At 55.2% G+C, this 19,963-nt stretch overlaps 9 protein-coding genes across 9 annotated transcripts; 5 read left to right on the top strand and 4 right to left on the bottom strand.

The window, feature by feature from the left end:
- Positions 1–1,323: 1,323 nt before the first annotated feature.
- E0L32_008836 (uncharacterized protein) lies at positions 1,324–5,257 on the top strand (the record flags this gene model as incomplete). The annotated part of the gene is made up of 2 exons (XM_031143734.1): positions 1,324–1,568; positions 1,777–5,257. 2 exons carry the CDS (start codon positions 1,324–1,326, stop codon positions 5,255–5,257), a joined length of 3,726 nt encoding a protein of 1,241 aa, XP_030991700.1.
- A 1,516-nt stretch (positions 5,258–6,773) lies between these two features.
- Positions 6,774–7,870, bottom strand: E0L32_008837 (uncharacterized protein; the record flags this gene model as incomplete). Its single annotated transcript, XM_031143735.1, has 3 exons — positions 6,774–7,039; positions 7,105–7,553; positions 7,701–7,870. The coding sequence occupies 3 exons, from the start codon at positions 7,868–7,870 to the stop codon at positions 6,774–6,776; spliced, it is 885 nt and encodes a 294-aa protein (XP_030991701.1).
- A 483-nt stretch (positions 7,871–8,353) lies between these two features.
- On the top strand, positions 8,354–9,392 carry E0L32_008838 (uncharacterized protein; the record flags this gene model as incomplete). The annotated part of the gene is made up of 2 exons (XM_031143737.1): positions 8,354–8,399; positions 8,476–9,392. The coding sequence occupies 2 exons, from the start codon at positions 8,354–8,356 to the stop codon at positions 9,390–9,392; spliced, it is 963 nt and encodes a 320-aa protein (XP_030991702.1).
- A 221-nt stretch (positions 9,393–9,613) lies between these two features.
- On the bottom strand, positions 9,614–10,845 carry E0L32_008839 (uncharacterized protein; the record flags this gene model as incomplete). The annotated part of the gene is made up of 3 exons (XM_031143738.1): positions 9,614–10,590; positions 10,667–10,755; positions 10,814–10,845. The coding sequence occupies 3 exons, from the start codon at positions 10,843–10,845 to the stop codon at positions 9,614–9,616; spliced, it is 1,098 nt and encodes a 365-aa protein (XP_030991703.1).
- A 458-nt stretch (positions 10,846–11,303) lies between these two features.
- E0L32_008840 (uncharacterized protein) lies at positions 11,304–13,274 on the top strand (the record flags this gene model as incomplete). Its single annotated transcript, XM_031143739.1, has 4 exons — positions 11,304–11,338; positions 11,420–11,509; positions 11,585–12,972; positions 13,030–13,274. 4 exons carry the CDS (start codon positions 11,304–11,306, stop codon positions 13,272–13,274), a joined length of 1,758 nt encoding a protein of 585 aa, XP_030991704.1.
- A 783-nt stretch (positions 13,275–14,057) lies between these two features.
- E0L32_008841 (uncharacterized protein) lies at positions 14,058–14,579 on the top strand (the record flags this gene model as incomplete). The annotated part of the gene is made up of 1 exon (XM_031143740.1): positions 14,058–14,579. One exon carries the CDS (start codon positions 14,058–14,060, stop codon positions 14,577–14,579), a length of 522 nt encoding a protein of 173 aa, XP_030991705.1.
- Positions 14,580–15,476: 897 nt separating this feature from the next.
- On the bottom strand, positions 15,477–17,129 carry E0L32_008842 (uncharacterized protein; the record flags this gene model as incomplete). Its single annotated transcript, XM_031143741.1, has 5 exons — positions 15,477–15,680; positions 15,748–16,163; positions 16,221–16,749; positions 16,828–16,855; positions 16,933–17,129. 5 exons carry the CDS (start codon positions 17,127–17,129, stop codon positions 15,477–15,479), a joined length of 1,374 nt encoding a protein of 457 aa, XP_030991706.1.
- Positions 17,130–17,940: 811 nt separating this feature from the next.
- Positions 17,941–18,628, bottom strand: E0L32_008843 (uncharacterized protein; the record flags this gene model as incomplete). The annotated part of the gene is made up of 4 exons (XM_031143742.1): positions 17,941–18,114; positions 18,279–18,360; positions 18,433–18,464; positions 18,533–18,628. 4 exons carry the CDS (start codon positions 18,626–18,628, stop codon positions 17,941–17,943), a joined length of 384 nt encoding a protein of 127 aa, XP_030991707.1.
- A 376-nt stretch (positions 18,629–19,004) lies between these two features.
- Positions 19,005–19,597, top strand: E0L32_008844 (uncharacterized protein; the record flags this gene model as incomplete). The annotated part of the gene is made up of 4 exons (XM_031143743.1): positions 19,005–19,019; positions 19,085–19,216; positions 19,282–19,349; positions 19,405–19,597. 4 exons carry the CDS (start codon positions 19,005–19,007, stop codon positions 19,595–19,597), a joined length of 408 nt encoding a protein of 135 aa, XP_030991708.1.
- Between the last annotated feature and the right edge of the window lie 366 nt (positions 19,598–19,963).

The following is a 19,963-nucleotide window of genomic DNA, read 5'->3' on the forward strand; positions in this document are numbered from 1 at the left end:
TCGTTATCGTGCCGTGGTTTGCGGCGACGGCGGCGGCGGCGGCAGGCGGAGGAACCTAAAATACTTGGCGCCCTTACTCGCCATTCCATCCTTATTCGTTTTCGCGAGTTGTATCGAGTTAGGTAGGTTAGGTAGTTACTTGTCAGAAAGTCAAGCACGAGAAGAGGAACGCCAAGTAGGTAGAGTAAGGTAAGTACCAGGATGGACGTGTGAGGCCTTGTACAAGTAGGCAAGCAGTGTAGGTAGGTACCCAAGAGAAGAGTAGGTGCTCCGTAGGTTGGTAGGAAATGAGAGAGTGAGCAGATGCATCTGCATCATCATCGCCATCATCATCAGTTTCCTCCCCTCAACCTCGCATTTGCCTTACATCCATAATGGATTACTTACTCCGTTCTCCGTGCCCTGTACTCTTTGTACATGTACCTGCTGGTGCTGGCTTGGGCACGCTAACGGGCTGGCTACAGGCTACTGGGTACCGACCTAGTAGTCCATTGTAGGTTAGATTTACAAGTAGCCACATTAGTAGTGGCAGGCTGGTAGCCTCGAAGTGGAAACCCACCAAAAAGCATGCATCAAAGCCTCCGCCATCCACCTACGGACTGGCTGGAGGACCACCCACCCATCCACCACCACCCATCAATCAATCAATCCATGGCCCATGGCCGATGCGCCATCGCTCATCCTGGTTCCATTGACCTACCTGCAGAGTACCTAACCTGCCTGACCTGCCTCCATCCGCCGCCATTCCCACCCCCCACCTCAACTCGTCCGTCTCAACCTGCCTTACCACGCTCGCACACGCACACGCACGCCCACACACATCGCACTGACTGAAGGTGATTGATTGATTGCCCTACGGACCTGCTCACCAACACCTTCTCTCCTTCAAACGCCTGATCCCGCTCCATCTCGACTTTTTCTTCTCGATTCCCAACAACCTCGACGCTTGCCTCCGCCTTTGAACTCGACCTTTCTTCCAGACTCGCATTATCCTCTGGTTCTCCGCTAGACTTATCAGTTCGCCAATCTTTGTATTGACTTCTCCGAGGGCCTGGCAATCCCACTTTTCACCACCAAAACCCCTCTCACGATCCAGAGGGCGTCACTCACACATACCGCCCATCCACGATCCGGCCCACGCCCGAGCCTCTTCACTTTGACCACAAATCGACCCATCACCGCTGGGGTTGATTTTCCATAGACGGTCAACCCCTCGAGCCATCCCGCGCTGCACACGTCCGATGTCTTCCCCCGCCCACCGCTCTGGTTGAACGGCCAGCATGTCGACCTGTGAAGCCAAGCAACTACCTCAAAACCCTCACAATGGACTCCCAAACGCCACACCACGCACGTCCGCACCCTCACCTCTATACCGCTCTTCCTCCGGCAGCTCAACTGCAGCAGCGGACCGCCAATAGCACCCCAATCTCCTCGCCGGGGCTCTTCAGCCCCCTCAACATGCGGCCGAGCATGTCATTTGGCTCGCAGCCCGTCTCTGAGGGTGCCACACCCTTGGGCGCGACCCCCAGCCCGTTCCTTCACCCCCTCCAAACGCACAAAGTCCGAGAGTGAGTGATTGCCCACCGAATGTCTATTTCTGTAGCGAGCCTCTGGTTCAGAGAGCCCAAGGGCTCTGTGGCTGTCTCATTCATACCGAGTGCCACGCGCGCCACTTCGTTCCAGCCGTTGTCTCTGACCAGTCGACGGAACGGCTGCTTGAGCGGGGCACAGGCATGTTGTGAAGATAAGACACTAACATTTCTTCTCATTCTTCAGGACACACACGGCCAATGTCGATCGGGACTTCACGACTGGCCGAAAATTGATCAATCAGTATGAGGTGATCGAAGAGATCGGCCGGGGCCAGCATGGCAAGGTCAAGCGGGCTCGCAATCTCGAGACGGGCGAGAGCGTTGCCATCAAAATCATCCCTCGACTGTCCAAGTCTCGACGACTCGGGAGGGTCTCCGCCGTCGATCCGCAGCAGAACACGAAGCGGGAAATCGCTATTCTCAAAAAGATTCGACATCCCAATATTGTCGCCCTTCTCGAAGTCATCGATGACCCCGAGCTGCGCAAGATCTACATGGTGTTGGAGCATGTCGAGCTCGGCGAAATCGTCTGGAGGAAGAAAGGTCTTCCTCATATATGTGCATGGGAGCGTCGGAGGGTCGAGAGGGAAATGCGTGGCGAGCAGCTCAGCCAGGAGGAGGAAGAGTACGGCCGCCTTTTGGAGCATCGTCTCATGATCAAGGAGTTGAAGCGTGCCAAGGCCAAGTCAAAGTCCGCGTCCAACATCGATTACTGGAGCTTGGAGTATGGCGCGACCGACGACGAGGAGCTCGACCCTCGGCCGTACCAACTTGGACAGGACCTCTCTATCCGGAGTCGGCCTTCCGCCCAGCAGATCGCGCGTTCGAGAGACAACTCACGGGCTCCATCGCGGAGCGTTTCGGGCAAATCACTTTCCCGAGCCGGCACGTCCGAGTCCTCCGACCTCGATCTGGCTTCTCTCCATGACGAGGACGACCTCGAGACTCCTTCTGCTCTCCGCTCGAACCCGGGATCGATGTCTGCCTTGGGAGAAGCGTCTGTCCCCGGTTCACTCGAGGATCCCGCTTTCCGGGCCCGCTCGCCGAGCATGGCTGACTCCATCATCTCTCACATGTCCTCCGTTGATTACAACGCCCAAGCCCACGACCCCTTTGCCGACGACTTTTCGTATGTTCCATGCTTTACCATGGAACAGGCGAGAACCACATTCAGAGACACAGTGCTTGGACTCGAGTACCTCCACTATGAAGGCGTGGTCCATCGAGATATCAAGCCTGCGAATCTGCTGTGGACCAAGGACTATCGTGTCAAGATATCCGACTTTGGGGTGTCCTACTTCGGCCGTCCGATTCGCGAGGGCGAGCCAGACGATACAGTCTCCGAGTCAGAGGCCCGGGATTTTGACGATGACCGTGAGCTATCAAGGACTGTCGGAACCCCCGCCTTCTTCGCACCCGAACTGTGCTACACCGACCTGGAAAGGGAGCCGCCCAAGGTGTCTGAGCAGATTGATGTGTGGTCATTGGGGGTCACGCTCTATTGCTTGATATTTGCCCGCATCCCGTTCATGGCTGAGGACGAGTTTTCGATGTTTAAGAAGATCGCTACTGAGGACGTCTACATCCCTACTCGGCGGTTGAAGCCAGTGGAGCCCATCACGGTTCCCACCCAAACCTCTCTCTACCAGCGCGTGAATCGCGAGCCCTACAGAGACGATGATGATCTCGTGTATGAGGAGATCGATGATCTACTCATTGATCTGCTGAAGCGGATGCTCACAAAGAACCCCGAAAAGAGAATCAGGCTCCGAGAAGTCAAACGCCACCCTTGGGTCGTCCAGGGCATTGACAACCTCATTGCCTGGATCGACGACACCGACCCATCAAGGCGCACGGCTGGCCGCAAGATTCAGGTCGACGACAGGGAAATCGGCAGGGCCGTTGTACCTCTTACCTTCCTCGAGCGTGCGAGATCTGTGGTGAAGAAGGCTGTCGGCAAGGTCATGCATTCACGTTCTGAACGTGCCGAAAGTGCTTCTCGGAGGAGGGCTACCAGTAGTGCAGCGAGTTCTGCAGAGGGTAGTCCTTCCAATGTTCCCGGCACTCCATATAATCGGGACACGCGTCGCAAAAGTCTCCGTGGAGACGATTACTTCGCTACCATCACACAACTGCCGACTGAGCACCCTTTGGCACAGAGTGTCACGGCGAGTCCGCGCGACTCGCCACGTGAGGAGGGTGTTGGCCTTTCTCAATCCCAACCCGGATCATTCGGCGACCTTGCTGCGAAACACATGGCATCCCCGCCGGAGGCGAGAGCAAGGGAAGAGTCGAGTAGTTGGCATCAACCCGGCTTCCAGCGCCCATTGACACGACACGTCCACGCGCGGTCCATCACCAACGCCTTCCTCGCCCTAACCCCACCTCTGCAAGAATCTGCCACGGTCCCTCCTACCCCTCTTGGCGGGTTAGAAGAAGATGACCCCATTGCGTCTCTGCGTACAACACGGGATGCTCGTGCTGCCGCTGACGATGCCTCGCGTTCGCGGTCAATGGACCGCGCCGGCCTTGTCTTTGCCAATGCGGATAAACGTGCTGAAGCAAAGGTGGGACTAAGCTCGACTCATGCCCCAGGAAATCTGTTGTGGTCGAAGCAGCCTCGGCCGGCCCGCTCGACTGACCTCAGCAAGGAGTTCAATGCGGGCACCGGCTTGTACCTGTCCCGGGCCAAGACTGTATCTCAGCACGCGCAGCAGAAGTCCGAAAGCAATATCCAAATAAGGCGACGAGCAGAGACTGTACTCGAGGAGAGGCCTTCCACTGCGCATCGTATTCAGGATATTCCTGATGGCAAGACACCGCCCCCTCGTGTCTACAATTCGTCAAACTCGGACTCGTTCGCTCGGGCACAGGAACAGTTATTCCGTCGTCAGAGGCAGGAGCACGAAGACAAGACGAGGCGGCGACAGGCAGCGGAGCTTGGAAAGAACAAGGATCCCGCCGGTATTCCCTGCCCCCCCTCTCCGGACGATGAGCATCCCCCCATGCAACGGGTTTGTTCTTCTCGAGAAGACATTGCTGCCACGGGCGGCGTTTCTTCCAAGTCAACCTCATTCGGTGCCATCGCAACGCCGTTGACCAGCCCTAGCGACATCATGAGCCCGATTGGCAGTCATACGTCCAACACTGCCAGAGATGTCAAGGACTCGATGCTTGCTTTCCAGTCCGACCCCTCCCTTCCGGCTCTGCTGAGTGGAGCTAGCTCGGTTTCCGCTGATGTCGAGGGCGAATTTCTCGGCAACCCTGGTGTGGTCAACAATGGCCCCTCGCTTGTAGACACGACCGAGTCCCTCACACCGCCAGCTCTCAACAAGGAGCCTCTTGCTGGCTTCCCGCTTGAGCACCAGGAGCTCAGAGACCCTCAGGAGGGCGAGAGTGGCGCGATCCCAGTGCATCTAGACGCGGGTGCCTCGAAGGCTGCTCGCACTTCACCCCTCGCTCGTGCGACTAAGCTTGGGGACGATGAGGATGATGACAGCGACAGCGATGAGGGCCTCCTCATGTTCAAAGCCAAGAGAAGACCACCCAAGGAGGCCCAAGCGGCATCATCTACGAGAGGCCCCATGAATGTCAGACGAAGAGACACGAACACCAGCATCGCCAGCACGGAGACTGCCAAAAAGGTCGCAGTCCATAGCGACTGAGCTACCATATTCGACCAGGTTCGGCTTTTCAGCTTCTGCGGAAGGCGCTCTTCCATTGTATTCATTGTTCATATTTCTCCTTTCTTTTTTCTTTCCCCAATCAGCATACCCAAGGCGTTTCCCGGATGGACCTGGACGGCAAATCCTCTTTGTGCACTACTAAATTGCATCCCGTCGGTCGTTTGTTTTGCATCAAGATCATTCGATATACAGCTTTACCTTTATATCCCATTGCATCAACTTCAACTGAAACACGCGACTTGAAGTTTGTACGTTGTGATTTCGTCTCGAGATACAGAGTTTTTCGATGACACAGGGACCACCAGCAGGACGCTGTTTCAGGTCTCTCTATAGATCAATCACCCAATGGCGCCCAGGCACCGCATTTTGAGAGCATTACTCAGCCCAAGGATTATAGCTATCGAAGCAGAGGCGGCAAGAATGAGATCGATATACTACTGGAGGGCGTTAATCCGGGCAATTTTTCTTGCCGTGGAGTGGATTCTATTCTTTTTCTTTTCAATTGTTCAAGGCTCTCTGCTCAAGGCATCCGAGGATGGTTTCCCACACGCTTTTTTTGTTCCATCTTTCTCGTTACTCCTCTATTTATTAGTGGTGTCGCTCCTCTCAATTTGGCTGTTATATTTATATTTGATGGGAATCTGTGAGCGTGGGCGCAAGGTCTGCTCAGCGGATGCAGAAGGGACTGGGCGGATGGATGGATGGGGCGGATAGGGGCGGATAGGGGCAACGAAGCAGAAGGGAGGCCGAGGACCACCAGTTGATGATCTCTTCCTTGAAACGAGTAATGAGGAAACGATGGCTTTCCAAGGTCGAGGGCTGGCCTGAGTTGGCTGGGGATCGGGGGCTCCTGTGTGGTCGATGTTTGACCAAACTATCCCCATATTGTGTCTTTGTTCATGTTTTTTTTCCACATAGACTCGGGTTGCTATCTCTTTGCTGAACGATGGAGCCTAGCTTGGGAGCATTAATTGAAATCAAGAGAGCCGCACAGCATTCCTTGCTTTCTCACATTTCAAGAAGAACGTCTTCGCCGTCTTGTGTCATGATTTGTGACCTCCTGTTGCAGGAAAGGGTGAGGCGTACAGCCGTCACACAGGGCCAATGGGTGTCATCTTTGGCTTTGGAGTTACTCAAGTCGCACGAGGCAAGCTATCGACAGAGCATGGATTCACCTTGTGGGTATTGTTTCCTGGTATTTAATTTGGTTAAGCCATAGTATCCGTGTCTCTAGGCAAGGGCGGAATCGCGATTAAGCCAACCCCTCTTATCCCACACAGGGCTTTCCCTCTCCCTCAGGCCATATGATCCGAGTTCGAGTATCTTTCCCTCATTAGTGCGGTCCAAGTGTGACCCTTAAGCCAAGAAAGTGACTTCAACGACAGGCCAATGCAGAGTCTTTCGCCATTCCATTTCCCCAGTATGATGCGTGTGCAAGTTTTCCGAGCCAGAACCTTTCTTTTTTCAATTCAACACCACAAGGGACCCCCTAAGTTTACCACTGAGAAGCCTCCTTGGGCGCATCCTCGGCCCACTGCGCACCACCGGTACCGGCATCCCACTGCTGGCCAGTAGCAGCCTCGCTCCACTCAGCAGGCTGAGCAGCACCAGCACCAGCACCAGCGAAGCCAGCGGGAGCAGCCTCCCAGTCGCCACCGGTGGCAGCGAAGCCAGACTCGATAGCGGCGGCACCCTCCTCCTCGACGGTGGGGAGCTTCTCCTCCTCAACCTTCTCCTCGGCCTCAGCCTCAGGGTCGCGGTCTATTGAGCCAAGAATGTTAGCAATCGCTCCAGAAGTGTTTCGAAGCGAGAGAGTGAGCACATACAGAAGTACAGATCGACCATGACGTCCCAGGGGATCTCGCGGTTGGCAATGGTGCCACGGAGGCGGAGGACCTCACGAGCCAACATCCACCAGACGCAGCCAATAGCGTGACGACCCTTGTTGTTGGTGGGAATGGCAACATCGACGAAGTCGGTGGGGGAGTCGGTGTCGCAGAGAGCGATGACGGGGATGTTGACGTAGCTGGCCTCCTTGATGGCCTGGGCATCGGTGCGGGGGTCGGTGACGATGATCAGACGGGGCTCCTTGAAAGAGCGGGTGATGTAGTTGGTGAAGCTACCGGGGGTGAAACGACCGGCAATAGCCTGGGCGCCGGTGTGGGCGGCGAACTTGAGGACGGCACGCTGACCGTAGGGACGGGCAGAGATAACGCAGACATCGGAGGGGTTGTCAATGGCAACGATGATACGGGCGGCCAGGACGATCTTCTCCCTGCAGGAACACTTCTGTCAGCCTCCGCGCGCACAAGACTCCATTCGGTCCTCCACCAGCTCAACTTGCGCGCCGCCCGACAGATCCAGCCTCTATACTTTCGATCCGTCGAGGAGAGGAGTTTTTCGTCGCCAATATGTAACTTACCAGGTCTTTCCAACGTTGATGACGTTGACGCCATCGGCACGGGTCTTCCACAGGTAGGGGTTCATGTGAACCTGAAGGTTCTTGGAACCGATGTGGGACTGCGCAGCCAGGAGCATCTCGATGTCCTGGCTGGTGGCATTGAAAATGGAGGGCAGGTTGTTGGGCGCCATTGTGAATGTGCTTCCTCAAGAGAAGGAGAGTAGAGGTTGGCAAGAATGGCGTTGGAGGATTTACCCTGTCCGAAGTTTGGTGGTTGTCAAAAGGTTCACGACCAGAGAATTTCGCGATACCTGGAAAAAAGTGGCATAGGCCCTTCCGCCTACGAAAATTGTTTGTGGGCCGGTCTGCTGCCCCGCCAGGGTTTTCGAGCTTGGGCGGAAGTACTGTCACGTGCGATTGGCCTCGAAGCTGATTTATTCTCTCTCGAGCCCTTATCGCGGATTGATGTGATGACATAATCACCTGGCGCCGGAGACGGTCTCATTATGTTCCCCAATAATTGGCGCTAGTCTGAAGGTGGAATAGTCTGACATGATCCTCGAGAACGGGATGCTCCAAAAATTTGGGATGAAGTTACTGCTGCTACCGTCCTTCTAGCTGATGACAGAGGTGTTGGTCTCGCCATTGTTGGAAGGGCGCATCCGTTCGAAACTATGCCTCCACGGATATCTGGCCCAGAGGGGCTCAGAAGCCTAACTTGTAAGTGGTTTCCATACTTATCAATCCCAGAAGCCATGATGGCGAATGCGGTTTCTGACCAAGACATGTTCTCCAGTGTGTTTGCGCCCAGCCGCCAAACCTTCGACGACTCCGTTTCTACCTCTGACACAAACGGCAAACCTCTCGCAAAAGGAGAAGAAGCGGCTCATGAAGCAGGAGCCGTATCGCTGGGCTCAAATACAACAGCGAAAGGCCGTACATGTCAAGAAGCAAGAGGAGCTACAGCGATCACGCGACGCAGGCTGGGGCGACCAGATTCATGGCAAGCCGACCCCGTTCGTCGCGTCTTTCGATACGGCCGGCCAGGCCAATCGCACCCCTCCCATGACCGACGGCAACGGGGTCCCCATTGGCGAGCCTCACGACCTACCCACGTCCCCCGAAATCCTCAACCATTTACTCTCAAGGTCAGAGCTCGAGGAGGCCATAGCAACCTCGTATCAGCTGGCCGAGCCGGTGGAGAACCCTAACTCTACCCTTATCGACCCCGTCGCTCAAGAGAAGGAACAGCAGGAGTATCAAGAGAACCATCGAAAGGCAGTCATTGCTCTCCAGCGGATCACGGCTTTGGAGAACGGCAGCAGCAAGGACAGGCTCCACGCCAACATCCGGCGATGCATCGAGACCTTTGGACGCCATAACACAGACCAGACGCTCCGGCCGCGGCCGCGGGGACCTGCTGGCCAGCAACAAGCTGCGCAGCCAGTGGCTCGGGCCGGGCCCGATACTGGGTCGTCAGAGGTGCAGATTGCCATTTTGACCGCCAAGATCCGCGCCCTATCCAAAGCCCTCGATGCGCCAAAGGGCCAAAAGGACAAACACAACAAGCGAAACCTGAGAAATCTTTGCCACAGACGCCAAAGGTTGCTCAAATACATGGAGAAGAAGGAGAAAGGGAGCGAGAGGTGGACACACATGCTCGAGACGCTGGGTCTGACACCAGCTACCTGGCAGCAGCAGATCTCGTTCTAAGCCTGTAAAACCAAGAGAAGATGCCCGAGACGATTGTAGAAAACTCTTGTAATTCTCTATGTACAATACAAATGCATCAAGCATGAATTCCATGACCCCGCAGATCCCTGACGCCATCCAGAATGAAATTCCTGCGAGTGAAGATGTGAGAGACTCGCGTGGGATCCGATACTTTATTAGGAACAGTTGTTTGATGAAGCCGCTTAAACATCAAAGATTTTTTAAAACACACTGATATAGTTTCCAATCCGCTCTTTCTGGTTCTGAGCAATGCACTCGGCAATCCAGGTAATGTTGCGGATTTCCTGCTCTCGAAGTTTGACCCAGGCGTAGACGATGGCATAGGTGAATTGCCTGGTGAAGGCGCTCTTGGAAATCTCCATTTCCTTCTGGTAGAACATGTCCTCGAGGCTCCTACCATCGGAACCGGAACCACCACCCATGTTGCCGGGACCGGCAGGGCCACCGCCCAGGCCGGCAGCCTCGAAGAAGGTCTTGAAGTCTGCCACGCCGTCGACGGCCAGACGCACGCCCTCGAAGTCGTCGGCACGCGAAAGCATCAAGGTGCCCTCCGGGTAGAGCCGTCCAAAATTGGGGTAGAGCTTCTTACGGTCTGCCTTGGACAGCTCTGTGCCGAAGGAGTTGAGGGTGATGTTGACCGCCCGGCGGTCAGCCTCAAACTCGAGGATCTCAGACATGACTTCGGCGGTCGGTGTGCCTGCCATGTCAGGATGTGTGTTGACAAAGTTGTGGAAGTCCTCGAGGTAGTTCTTGTACAGGGTGTTCCGCACAATCTCGATGTTCAGCTCGTCCAGATCCTGATGGCTCAGGCTTCCCTTGAAGTATGGTGCCAGGGGAGTCTCGATGAGCACCGAGTTGTACAGCTCCTCGATGTTGGTCGCTACGCAGAGCACAGGCATCGTCTCAAACCAACCAAGAGGATGGCATCGGTCCAGCAGTTCCCTTGTATCTCTCTCGTGCAGAGTGCCTGTGATAAGGAGGGCAACATTGTCGATCATGTAGCCGTAGGTGAGGTAGTCCATGAACTTGGCCAGGGACCCGACGGCGTTTGCCCGCACATACTTGAATTCCGACACAAGCTTGTCGGTTGTCTTTGCTGCTAGCGTTGAGGTGGATGGGTTGGGAGGGAGAGAAGCGAGGAAGTCGCCATAGGAGGGGCCGAGTTGAAGCTTGAGGTCTGGGGAGCAATGTCAGAGGAAGTGACTAGAAATATGAGGGTCGCAGGGGGGCTGCGGGACTGAGAAAATGTTTACCATCTATCGTCTCGCACTGGACCATGTTGCTATAGTTGGCGCTCGTCAACAGGCCGTTGCGGTATCCGCGAACAATGCCTTCAATGTAGCTGCAGGCAACATCTATGTTAGCCACGTCTTCAACAGGGGACGCAATAGCTGATTTACCCATTGTCCACGTTGAACAAAAGCCCTTCCATAATGGGCAACTAGGCGGATCGAATGGCGCGGGTTGCGATGGAGGGCTTTTCTGCAGTGCTGAATGCCGTCAAGACCGTGGCAGCATCGGCTTCGTTGAGCTTGGACTGGCTTGCTTGACGTTGTCGTTCACGAGGTTGACCCTTGGTGGAGTCAGCCCAGCAGTGCATCTGCCAATCGTAGGCGCACGTACGCCTCTGTACCAAAAGAAGGGTACGTACCTCCTCTGGTGTTCTGGGAAGAGAGCATGCTACTGGTTTAGGTCTAGCGGCAAAACTTTGGCCAATCCCCACTTTGGGACCGCCAAAGCTCTGCTCAGACCAAAAAAAAATATTTCGTCCTCTGCCTCTAAAATCCTCCATCGAAACCAATTATCACCACCAAAGGCCTACCACCTAATTCGCCTTTTCGACAGTGGAGGAAACCTCAATTGCGAACAAAGCGGATCCAGGCTGTCACAATGCCTCTCTTCATTCTCGCCGAGACCAGTGCCGGGTAAGTCGACTCTGTCCTCTTGATTCCGAGGCCTGTTCAGGGCCTTTTTCCAGCCGCCGCGTGCTAACATTCAGTGACTAGCTACGGTCTGTTCAAGGCCAAGGACAAGAAGCTCCTCGAACGAGATGGCCTTGCTTCAAGGTTGGACACTGCCGAGAAGATCAACGAAGAGTACGTGCAGTCTCGCCTCCTCCTGCTGGACCGCCAGCCACCAAAACAGTTGTGCTAACCCTGCCGTTCGCATAGGCTCAAGCTCAAAGAATTTGCGAAATGGGACAGTGCCGCAGCAGCTCTCGCCGAAATCAGCGGCATTCTTGAGGGCAAGGTGCCGCCTCTGCTAGCGGGCCTGATGGAGAAGATCAAGGACGAGAAGAAGGCATCATTGGCTGTCGCCGACAAGACTCTGGGCTCTGCTCTGCAGAAACTGCCTGGCTTCAACATTACCGCTGTTGCCGCCGCTCCTGGCTCTGAGGCTGGCGAGCTCTACCGTGGAATCCGTGCTCATCTCGCCGAGCTCATCCCTGGTATCCTGCCCGAGGGTTTCAAGACCATGTCCCTCGGTCTCTCCCACTCTCTCTCCCGACACAAGCTCAAGTTCTCAGCCGACAAGGTCGATGTGATGATCATTCAGGCGATTTCTCTGCTAGATGACCTCGACAAGGAACTCAACACCTACGCAATGAGGGTCAAGGAGTGGTATGGCTGGCACTTCCCAGAGCTGGGCAAGATCCTGAACGACAACCTCGCCTACGCCAGGGTCATCCTCGCCGTTGGCATGCGTGAGAAGATCTCCGAGACGGATCTGTCGGACATTCTGCCCGAGGAGATCGAGACCGCCGTCAAGGCTGCGGCAGAGGTCAGCATGGGTACCGAGATCACTGAGGAGGACCTCGAGAACATCACCCTGCTTGCTGAGCAGGTCGTCGCCTACACTGAGTACCGAGCACAGTTGTCAAGCTATCTGGATGCGCGTATGAAGGCCATTGCACCCAACCTGACCGAGCTTGTCGGCTATCTGGTTGGTGCTCGTCTCATCGCACACACTGGCTCTCTTATGAACCTGGCCAAGAGCCCTGGTTCCACCATCCAAATTCTTGGTGCCGAGAAGGCTCTCTTCCGCGCACTCAAGACCAAGCACGCTACTCCCAAGTATGGTCTCATCTACCACTCGTCTCTTGTCGGACAAGCCACTGGCAAGAACAAGGGCAAGATTGCTCGTCAGTTGTCGGCCAAGGCTGCTCTCGGTATCCGCGTCGACGCGCTTGAGGACTACGGCGATCGGGAGGATGTTGATGATGAGGAGCGGTCTGCATTGGGCCTGGCCTCGCGGATAAAGCTTGAGAACAACCTCCGACGACTTGAGGGCAAGCCCCTGCTGCCGAAGGGTGTTGCTGTTGCACCCAACGGTCAAGCCACCGCCGCGCCAAACAAGTGGGACGTCAAGGAGGCGAGCAAGTACAACATCGACGCTGATGGTCTGGGTGGCGACGAGCCTGCTGCCACTGACAAGGCCAAGTCGAAGAAGGACAAGAAGTCGAAGAAGGAGAAGAAGAAGGCTGCAGACTCTGACGATGAGATGGAGAATGGTGCTGAGGATGAGGATGAGGACGTCTCGATGCAAAACGGAACGAGTGGTAAGTTGTTTTCACAGAACATTCCAAGATACATGTTACTGACCTTTCCCTTTTCAGGCAAACTAACTGAGGCCGATTATGAACGCCTGGCAAACCTTGCCGGTATCTCGGTTTCCAAGTTCAAGAGGAAGTACGAGCGTGGCGACGTCGAGCTGGACGCTGCTGGCAACCCCGTCGTGCACAGCAAGAAGGAGATCAAGAAGATGCGCAAGGCCGAGGAGGACAAGAGCTCAAGCAGCAAGCGCAAGCGCGACGAGGACAGCGAGAAGCCCAAGAAGAAGAAGAAGAAGACCGACGCATGAGCGTAGCGTGTTTCTCTTTTTCATCATCATTCTTTGGCTGTATGATACTTTTCAAGGTTACCTGAGATATCCGGCGTTTAGGGCAAGGTTCAGGACGGCATTACTGGTTCACATGGGGAGTTTGGAGATCAATCTAGCAAAAAGGAAGCTGTACTTGAAAAGATGGCTCTTTATAGCAAGGATCTAAGCTTTCAGTTGTTTCGCGAAATCCTCACAAGACGGCCGTGCTGGTGTACTATTGCCTGTTGTGAATGGATTGATCATGGCAGTGTCACTTTATCGGCTCCTCTAGACAGCAGCAATGTACTGTCAGCACAGCCAGCAATCGTCGACATCAAGAAGTGCACACTAGCCAAGCTTCAGCAGTCCATATGCCCTGGAGATAGTTGTGTGGGAAGATGGTGGTGCCTGGCTTACGTAAACCCTCATTAAAGTTCCAGAGCAAGCCCACGTGAGACCGCGTGAATTGCGTGACTCAACTGCGCGTGTCAATGGCGCGCCCTTTGACGACACTCATCTCGACTTCCAGAGCAAGCTAAGATCAGGCAGGAAATTACTAGACGGCCAACATTTTAAACCGTGACCTACTCGCTCCTACATCTCTCCCAACCTCTGTGTCTTTGATCCAAGCTTCATATCATACTACTCTCGCCTCTCTGACTGGAGATAGATTGAGCGGAAATCCTCCCGTGTAAGGAGGCTGTTGATCCAAAGTCTTGTTCCAACAACATACCGTCGGCTCTCAAAGCCCATAGTTCTCCAGTCCCCGCGAAAGATACAAAGATGGCCGCAGGTATCAAGCGCAAAATCGCCGCCGAACAACCCACCTCGGTAACCACCACCATCACCACCACCACCAAAAAACCCAGCAAGGTCTCCTCTCTATCCTCGCCCTCATCCTCATCCTCCCCCACCGCCACGACTGCAAAAGGAACGACAACAGACATGGGGCCCCAGCTGCGCCGCATCGACGCCTCGAACCGCACGCCCTTCGAGAAGCGCGTGTGGCGGCTCCTCTGCCAGATCCCCGCGGGCCGGTTCAGCACCTACGGCCTCCTGTCGGCGCACCTCGGCTCGTCCCCACGCGCCGTGGGCAACGCCATGCGCCGCAACCCTTTCGCCCCGGGGGTCCCCTGCCACCGGTGCGTCGCGACGGGGGGCAAGCTCGGCGGGTTCAAGGGCCAGTGGCCGCGCGACGGCGAGGGCATCACGCTCGACGAGAAGAGGATGCTCCTCCGCAAGGAAGGGGTCCGGTTCGACGGCTCCGGGAGGGTGGTCGGCACGCCCTTCTCGGCCTTTGTGTAGGTGTGTAGAGGTCGATTGTCGTCTAGAGAAGGGTGTGGAGAGAGTGTGAGGGAGAGGGAGTCAAATTGTTTGAGGTGGAAAGGAGGAAAGAGGTTGCTTTTCCGTCTAATGATTATATACATGTAACCAAATTTGATACTATGTATACCAGAGAGGGAGTGCAAGACTAGCTGCACGGTTTTATTAGTATGAGTAGTCGACACTTTGCTCAAAATCCGGAGTTAGAGTTGGTGTTGGGTTGTATCTTCATCGTGCTATCAAGAGAACTGGGACTTTTTGGACATAAGCAACAGTCACCCTGCGTTGCCTCCTTGATTCATGCATTGTAGGATCGCAAATCGTCAAGGTGCCGAGGACAACATCACGTATGAGCACTTGGTCACAGATAAAACGAGTGTGTTGGGTATACTGCAACTCTCTTTTCCCTTTTTCCGTAAACCTTTCCCATGCCCTGGAGCCAACAGAGAAAAGAACTCGGCTCAATGCACCTTTTGTTTCTTAGGAAAATGTTCTCCCCGAGTCTTGTATGTAGGTCCTCACCGCAAGCAATGCATTCAAATAACCATGAAGATCAACCTTCAGGAAACAAATGCCCCAAAATCGCGCCCACGCAGAAACCCGCTGTTGCTGTCATCTAAATTACAATTCCTTTTCGGTTTTGGTGATGTACATGAATTTTTGCGTCGTCATCGTAGACATACGACGAGTCGAGATTCAAGGAAAAGACGACTCATCGCAGCCAAAGTGCTATAGACAATTAAAGTGCAGGAGCCCAACGAAGCCGGTGGGCCAGGGAGTGTATCACTCCAGGAGATGGGGTGATGGTTTCGAGAAAGAAGGTCAGAGGTGCGTCAATAAACCCTGTGCGGTTCCAGATCCGACTGGCCTGATAGGAGTCTACTGCGACTCCTCAGTCCGGCGAGGGCCACGGAAGGGGGCGCCTCCGCGTCCACCACGGCCGCGACCGCCACGGCCGTCGCCACGGAAACCTCGGTTTCCGCGATAGCCACCGCGTCCGCGGTGACCACCCTCTCGCTCGTTGCGGCCGCGGTTGCGCTGCACCTGGTGGAAGCCGTCGTTGGGGTCAGCCGGTGCGGGAACCTAGGTGCTGTTAGCTTCTCATGCCTTGTCTTCTTCAAGAAACTCGTTGGGCTAAAAGGATCGTTACCTCTGCAGGGTGCTCCGGCTGCTCATCAGCCCACGACTGGCTCTGAACGGGAGCGGCGGGGGTGGCAGCTAGGCCAGTCTCTGTCTCAGCAGGGTCGCGAGGGACCTCCACCCACTCCTGGGACATGCTCATGTTGTTGCTGGGGGTGTCCCACTGGCTCTCACCAGCAGCGTTGGCGGCTCCATCAGCGACATCGGCATTAGCAGGATGCGCGCTAGCAGGTGACTCCGCGCTCGCACCGTTGGTGAGGACGATAGCGGCACCAGTGTCGATCTCGGTCAGAGTGGCATGAGCGACGGTAGGGTCGGTCTGGGGCTCATGGCCGTTCTCAACGGGGGCTTCGACAGGCTCAGCCTCGGCTGGAGCTTGGAAAAGGGGAGCAGAGTGGGCGATAGCAGCCGTCTTGACCTGGGCGACTATCTGGAGTTAGTGATGAACATGAACAAAGCATCGCAGAGGAAGAAAATACATACAAGTAGTCTGCAGCAAGTCTCCTGAAACGCTCCTCGTCTGCTCATCCGAGCCCTGGACCAGCTTCAGGATGGTGGACACAGCGTTCTCGTCTCCAGAGTAGACGTGGAGCAGCACACCCTCGAGAGCCAGGTTCTCATCAAGCTCGGCATTGAACTCCTCGGCCCGGCGCGCGGCAGCCAGGCGCAAAAATTGCGACAGGACGAGAAGGCTATCATGGAGCGACTTCTGGGAACCGGCCTCGGCCTTCTCCTTGAGCTCGCTAATAGCTTCAGCCTTCTCCTTCTCGTACTTCTCGGCCAGAGTCTTCTCGAGTTGCGCCTTCTCGGATGCGGCGCGCGTTCGATACTCCAGGTCGACCTTCTTGTACTGCGCCAGCTGCTCCTCAAGCTGGGCGAGCTGTGCTTGGAGGGCAGGCTTCTTCAATATCTGGGCCTTCTGGTCGGCGTTGATGATCTTCTGAGCGACAAGCTCGTTCAGGTCCTTGCCCTTGTGCTGGGCGATGAGACCATCGGTCTTGGAGGCGTTGGTCTAGAGACACAGGCCGCATTAGCTTCGAATTGCTCAGACGGTAAACTTGGGCTGTATCTGATCTTGTCAAGAACTTACAATCTTCTTGTTGACGTTGCGGATGTTCCTTGAAGCAAGCCAGTCAGTTTCCAGGACCAGGACCATGGACAGCGCCTGTAGCTATTGTGCATCTTTTTATCTTACTTTGACAGCTCGCGAATGTAGGGGTTCTCAGAGGAGTCGTCGGCCGAGGCATCGTTGCCCGAAACGGAGGCGGCCTTGTCGGGGGTGGCGGAAGCAGCGGGGGCCGGGGACTCAGTTCGCTCCGCCTTGGCCTTCTTCTTCTTGGCCGACTTGGACTCGGGCTGAGCAGGAGGGTTCTGAACGGTCGAGGCAGCCATCGTGACTGTCGGGTGTCTGGTCTAGGTGGTGGGTTTGTGGGTTGGAGGCAGGACAAATGAGTCGTCCAAAAGGTTGGGTAGTGGTGTGCACGAGACCCTCTCTTGGGCAGGCAAGACAGGCGGGGAAAAGAAATATGCAGGATGCGGAGATGCAGGTGAGACCAACACGGCCAATGGCTATGACTGATCGATAAGATGGTCACTGGAAGTGAGGATAGTGTGATTTTGCTGAGGGCAGGTGGATGGTGAAGAAAAGGTGATGTTTTAGGTTGAAGCTCTTTTCCTCTGCTCGATGACGGGACCTCGTGCGGGCTGGCCAGAAGGGGAAGGGCTAAATTTTCAGAGCAATGACGGCAACCCCTGCTCCCAGGCTGGACAAAGTGCACTAAATTCTCGGGGGCTCGACCCCCAATCTGCTCAATTCAGCTCGCCATAGGCTGGCCGGCCAGAGTAAACAAGGGCCGTCCCACCCACACACGGGCCACCAGCCGCTCCCGGCGTCTGCCCCCCCTTGGCGCCGAAGCTGGCAGAAGCGCTGAGAACAACGAGGCCCAGCATCAGTGTCACGCCTGCACGGCCGCAGTGGAGAGAGAATGAGCAAACAGTTGCAAAACCACCAAACTAACAAGACGAATAGTAGGCAGCCAGCCAAAAAAACAAAAAAAGGGTTGTGGTTTGATTCTTTGCTTGTCCGGTGCTTTACAGGTGTTTATATTCACTTCGTAATACTAATTCCTGCCTGCCAGGCGCCCCGTCTGTCCTGCCAACTCGCTGCAAACGATACATTTGCAGCCGGAGAACAGCCTTCGCCTCAGCAAGCGGCAAGCTTCATTGGGCTTGATATGCATCGCATCGCATCTGCCCGCTTGCCTGCACGCAGAGCTCCTTCCCGAATGGACTCAGTAGTAGTCTGCTGATCGCCAATATGCCCGTCTCGGAGGACTGGCAAGTCCATCTTGGGAACGTGTAATTGCTGGCCCTCAGCCTGAAGCAGGGTTGTCCCGATGAGTGTGCCAACTTTTCACATGCCTTGGATCTACATCCGCAGCGGCACTCATCCTTTATATTTTGCAAGAGTATCCTGCCAGTAGCAATTAGCACTCTGTCTCATGCCATTTCTGGTTCGTTTCGGACGCGACAGCGACGTACCGCTGTGACCTTCTTGACACTTCGCGAGGTGATGCCTCTCTCACCTCCCCGTTTCGACTCAATAGCAGCCTCTTTGACCAAGCTTTGATACTATGTCAGCAAATGCGTCCATAGTTGTTGAGGGCTTTGGATGAGAGTCAGTTCTCATACATACGTTTGCATGAAGAGGACGTAGTCGAGGAAGATCTGCGAACCAAGAGTTAATGGGGCTCGCGTTCTGCGTGTCCACGACGCGTGTAGAAGACATCACCGACCATAACGTCGACATTCTTGCTGACGTTGCAATTGGAGTGCGCCTTGACAATCTTGCGGACTGTCGCGCGAGGGTACAGCTTCTGTCCAGGCGCCATCGTGTTTGGGTCCGGGGCCGCGCAGTGTCGCTCTCTTGACGACAATCAACATGGATTGAGAAGCTGGCGCGTGATGGTAGTGCGATTATGGATACCGCTGTACTGTACCTAGGTAGGTCGGTTTAGTGGCAGTGTGGGGTTACCTGCCTGTTGGTTAGGGAGGGGCTCTTTCTTACCTAGTGGTCCTTATCGAGCCCCAAAATTCACTGTATGGCCACACTGTGCCCCATACCTATCTCGACATTCACCACTTGGCTGAAAAAGAGCTTCATCAAGCAAGATCCGCCCAGGCTCCCACCCTGCCCAACCACCAGCCCCTGAGCCCCGACCCCAACACCAGGCCCAACTTGCATCAGCCTGGCTCAAGTGGCTCAACATGCAGCGCCGTATGGTGAGTTTCAGGCCTCGAGGCACTCTCTCGCATCACAGTTCTGTAGGGCTCACACTTGATCACAGCTCACGAAAGAGGATGAGGCCGCAGTTGGCGAGGAGGTCGAGGTCCGCAGGGAAGACCAGGATAAGATCAACAAGTTCAGCAGGCTGCATCAAAAAGAGCTCTCAATAGAAGAGGACCTGACGGTCAAGAACGTATGCTCAGTCCTTCACTACTCGACTCGTCCGAGAGGCGCACTCACACTCAATCCTCTTTACAGAAGGAAAAGGAGGAGATAGACGATATCACGCTCGAGCTCGAGCTTGCCGATGAGGACGATGTAGTACCGTGAGTACCCCTGTGGTCCTAGCAAGGCCTAACCCGTCTCTGACCCGTTGCGCAGATACAAAGTTGGGGACGCATTCTTCCACGTACCGCTTCCCCAGGCCCAGGAGATGCTTGGGATAGCAGGAGCCAAAATCGAGGAGGACATCACAGAGTTGGAAGACACGCTCAGCACGATACGCGAGGAGATGACTCAGCTGAAGGTTGAGCTGTATGCCAGGTTCGGCCGGAGCATCAACCTCGAGACATAGGGCAAGGGGGTCAGTACCCGGTTCTCCTACCTCCAAAAAGAAACCACTGCCAATCAAGTCGGTATGCCAAGCCTGCACTCATCATTCATAACGTGCCCCATCCGCTCCATGTGAAGCACTTGGCTCTGTTACTGCTCGAGTCCAAATCCTAGCCACCCATTAGTCATGATAGGGTGTGCCTCTGCATTTGCATCGAGGCTGCTCTGGAAGTGCACTTGTCCATGCATGAGAATGTTGTCTACGCATGGATCTCTATCGCCTCGGTTGTCTCCACAAGGGCGTGCCCATGACACACCGGCTGCGAGACGCCCGATATCGCAGGCAGTCTGTTCGAACGATCACCAAACTATGGCACAGCCATGGGGC

The sequence above is a fragment of the Thyridium curvatum genome (genome assembly GCF_004353045.1).
Source record: "Thyridium curvatum strain D216 chromosome Unknown NODE_60_length_267819_cov_83.081011, whole genome shotgun sequence".
Taxonomy (NCBI): domain Eukaryota; kingdom Fungi; phylum Ascomycota; class Sordariomycetes; order Thyridiales; family Thyridiaceae; genus Thyridium; species Thyridium curvatum.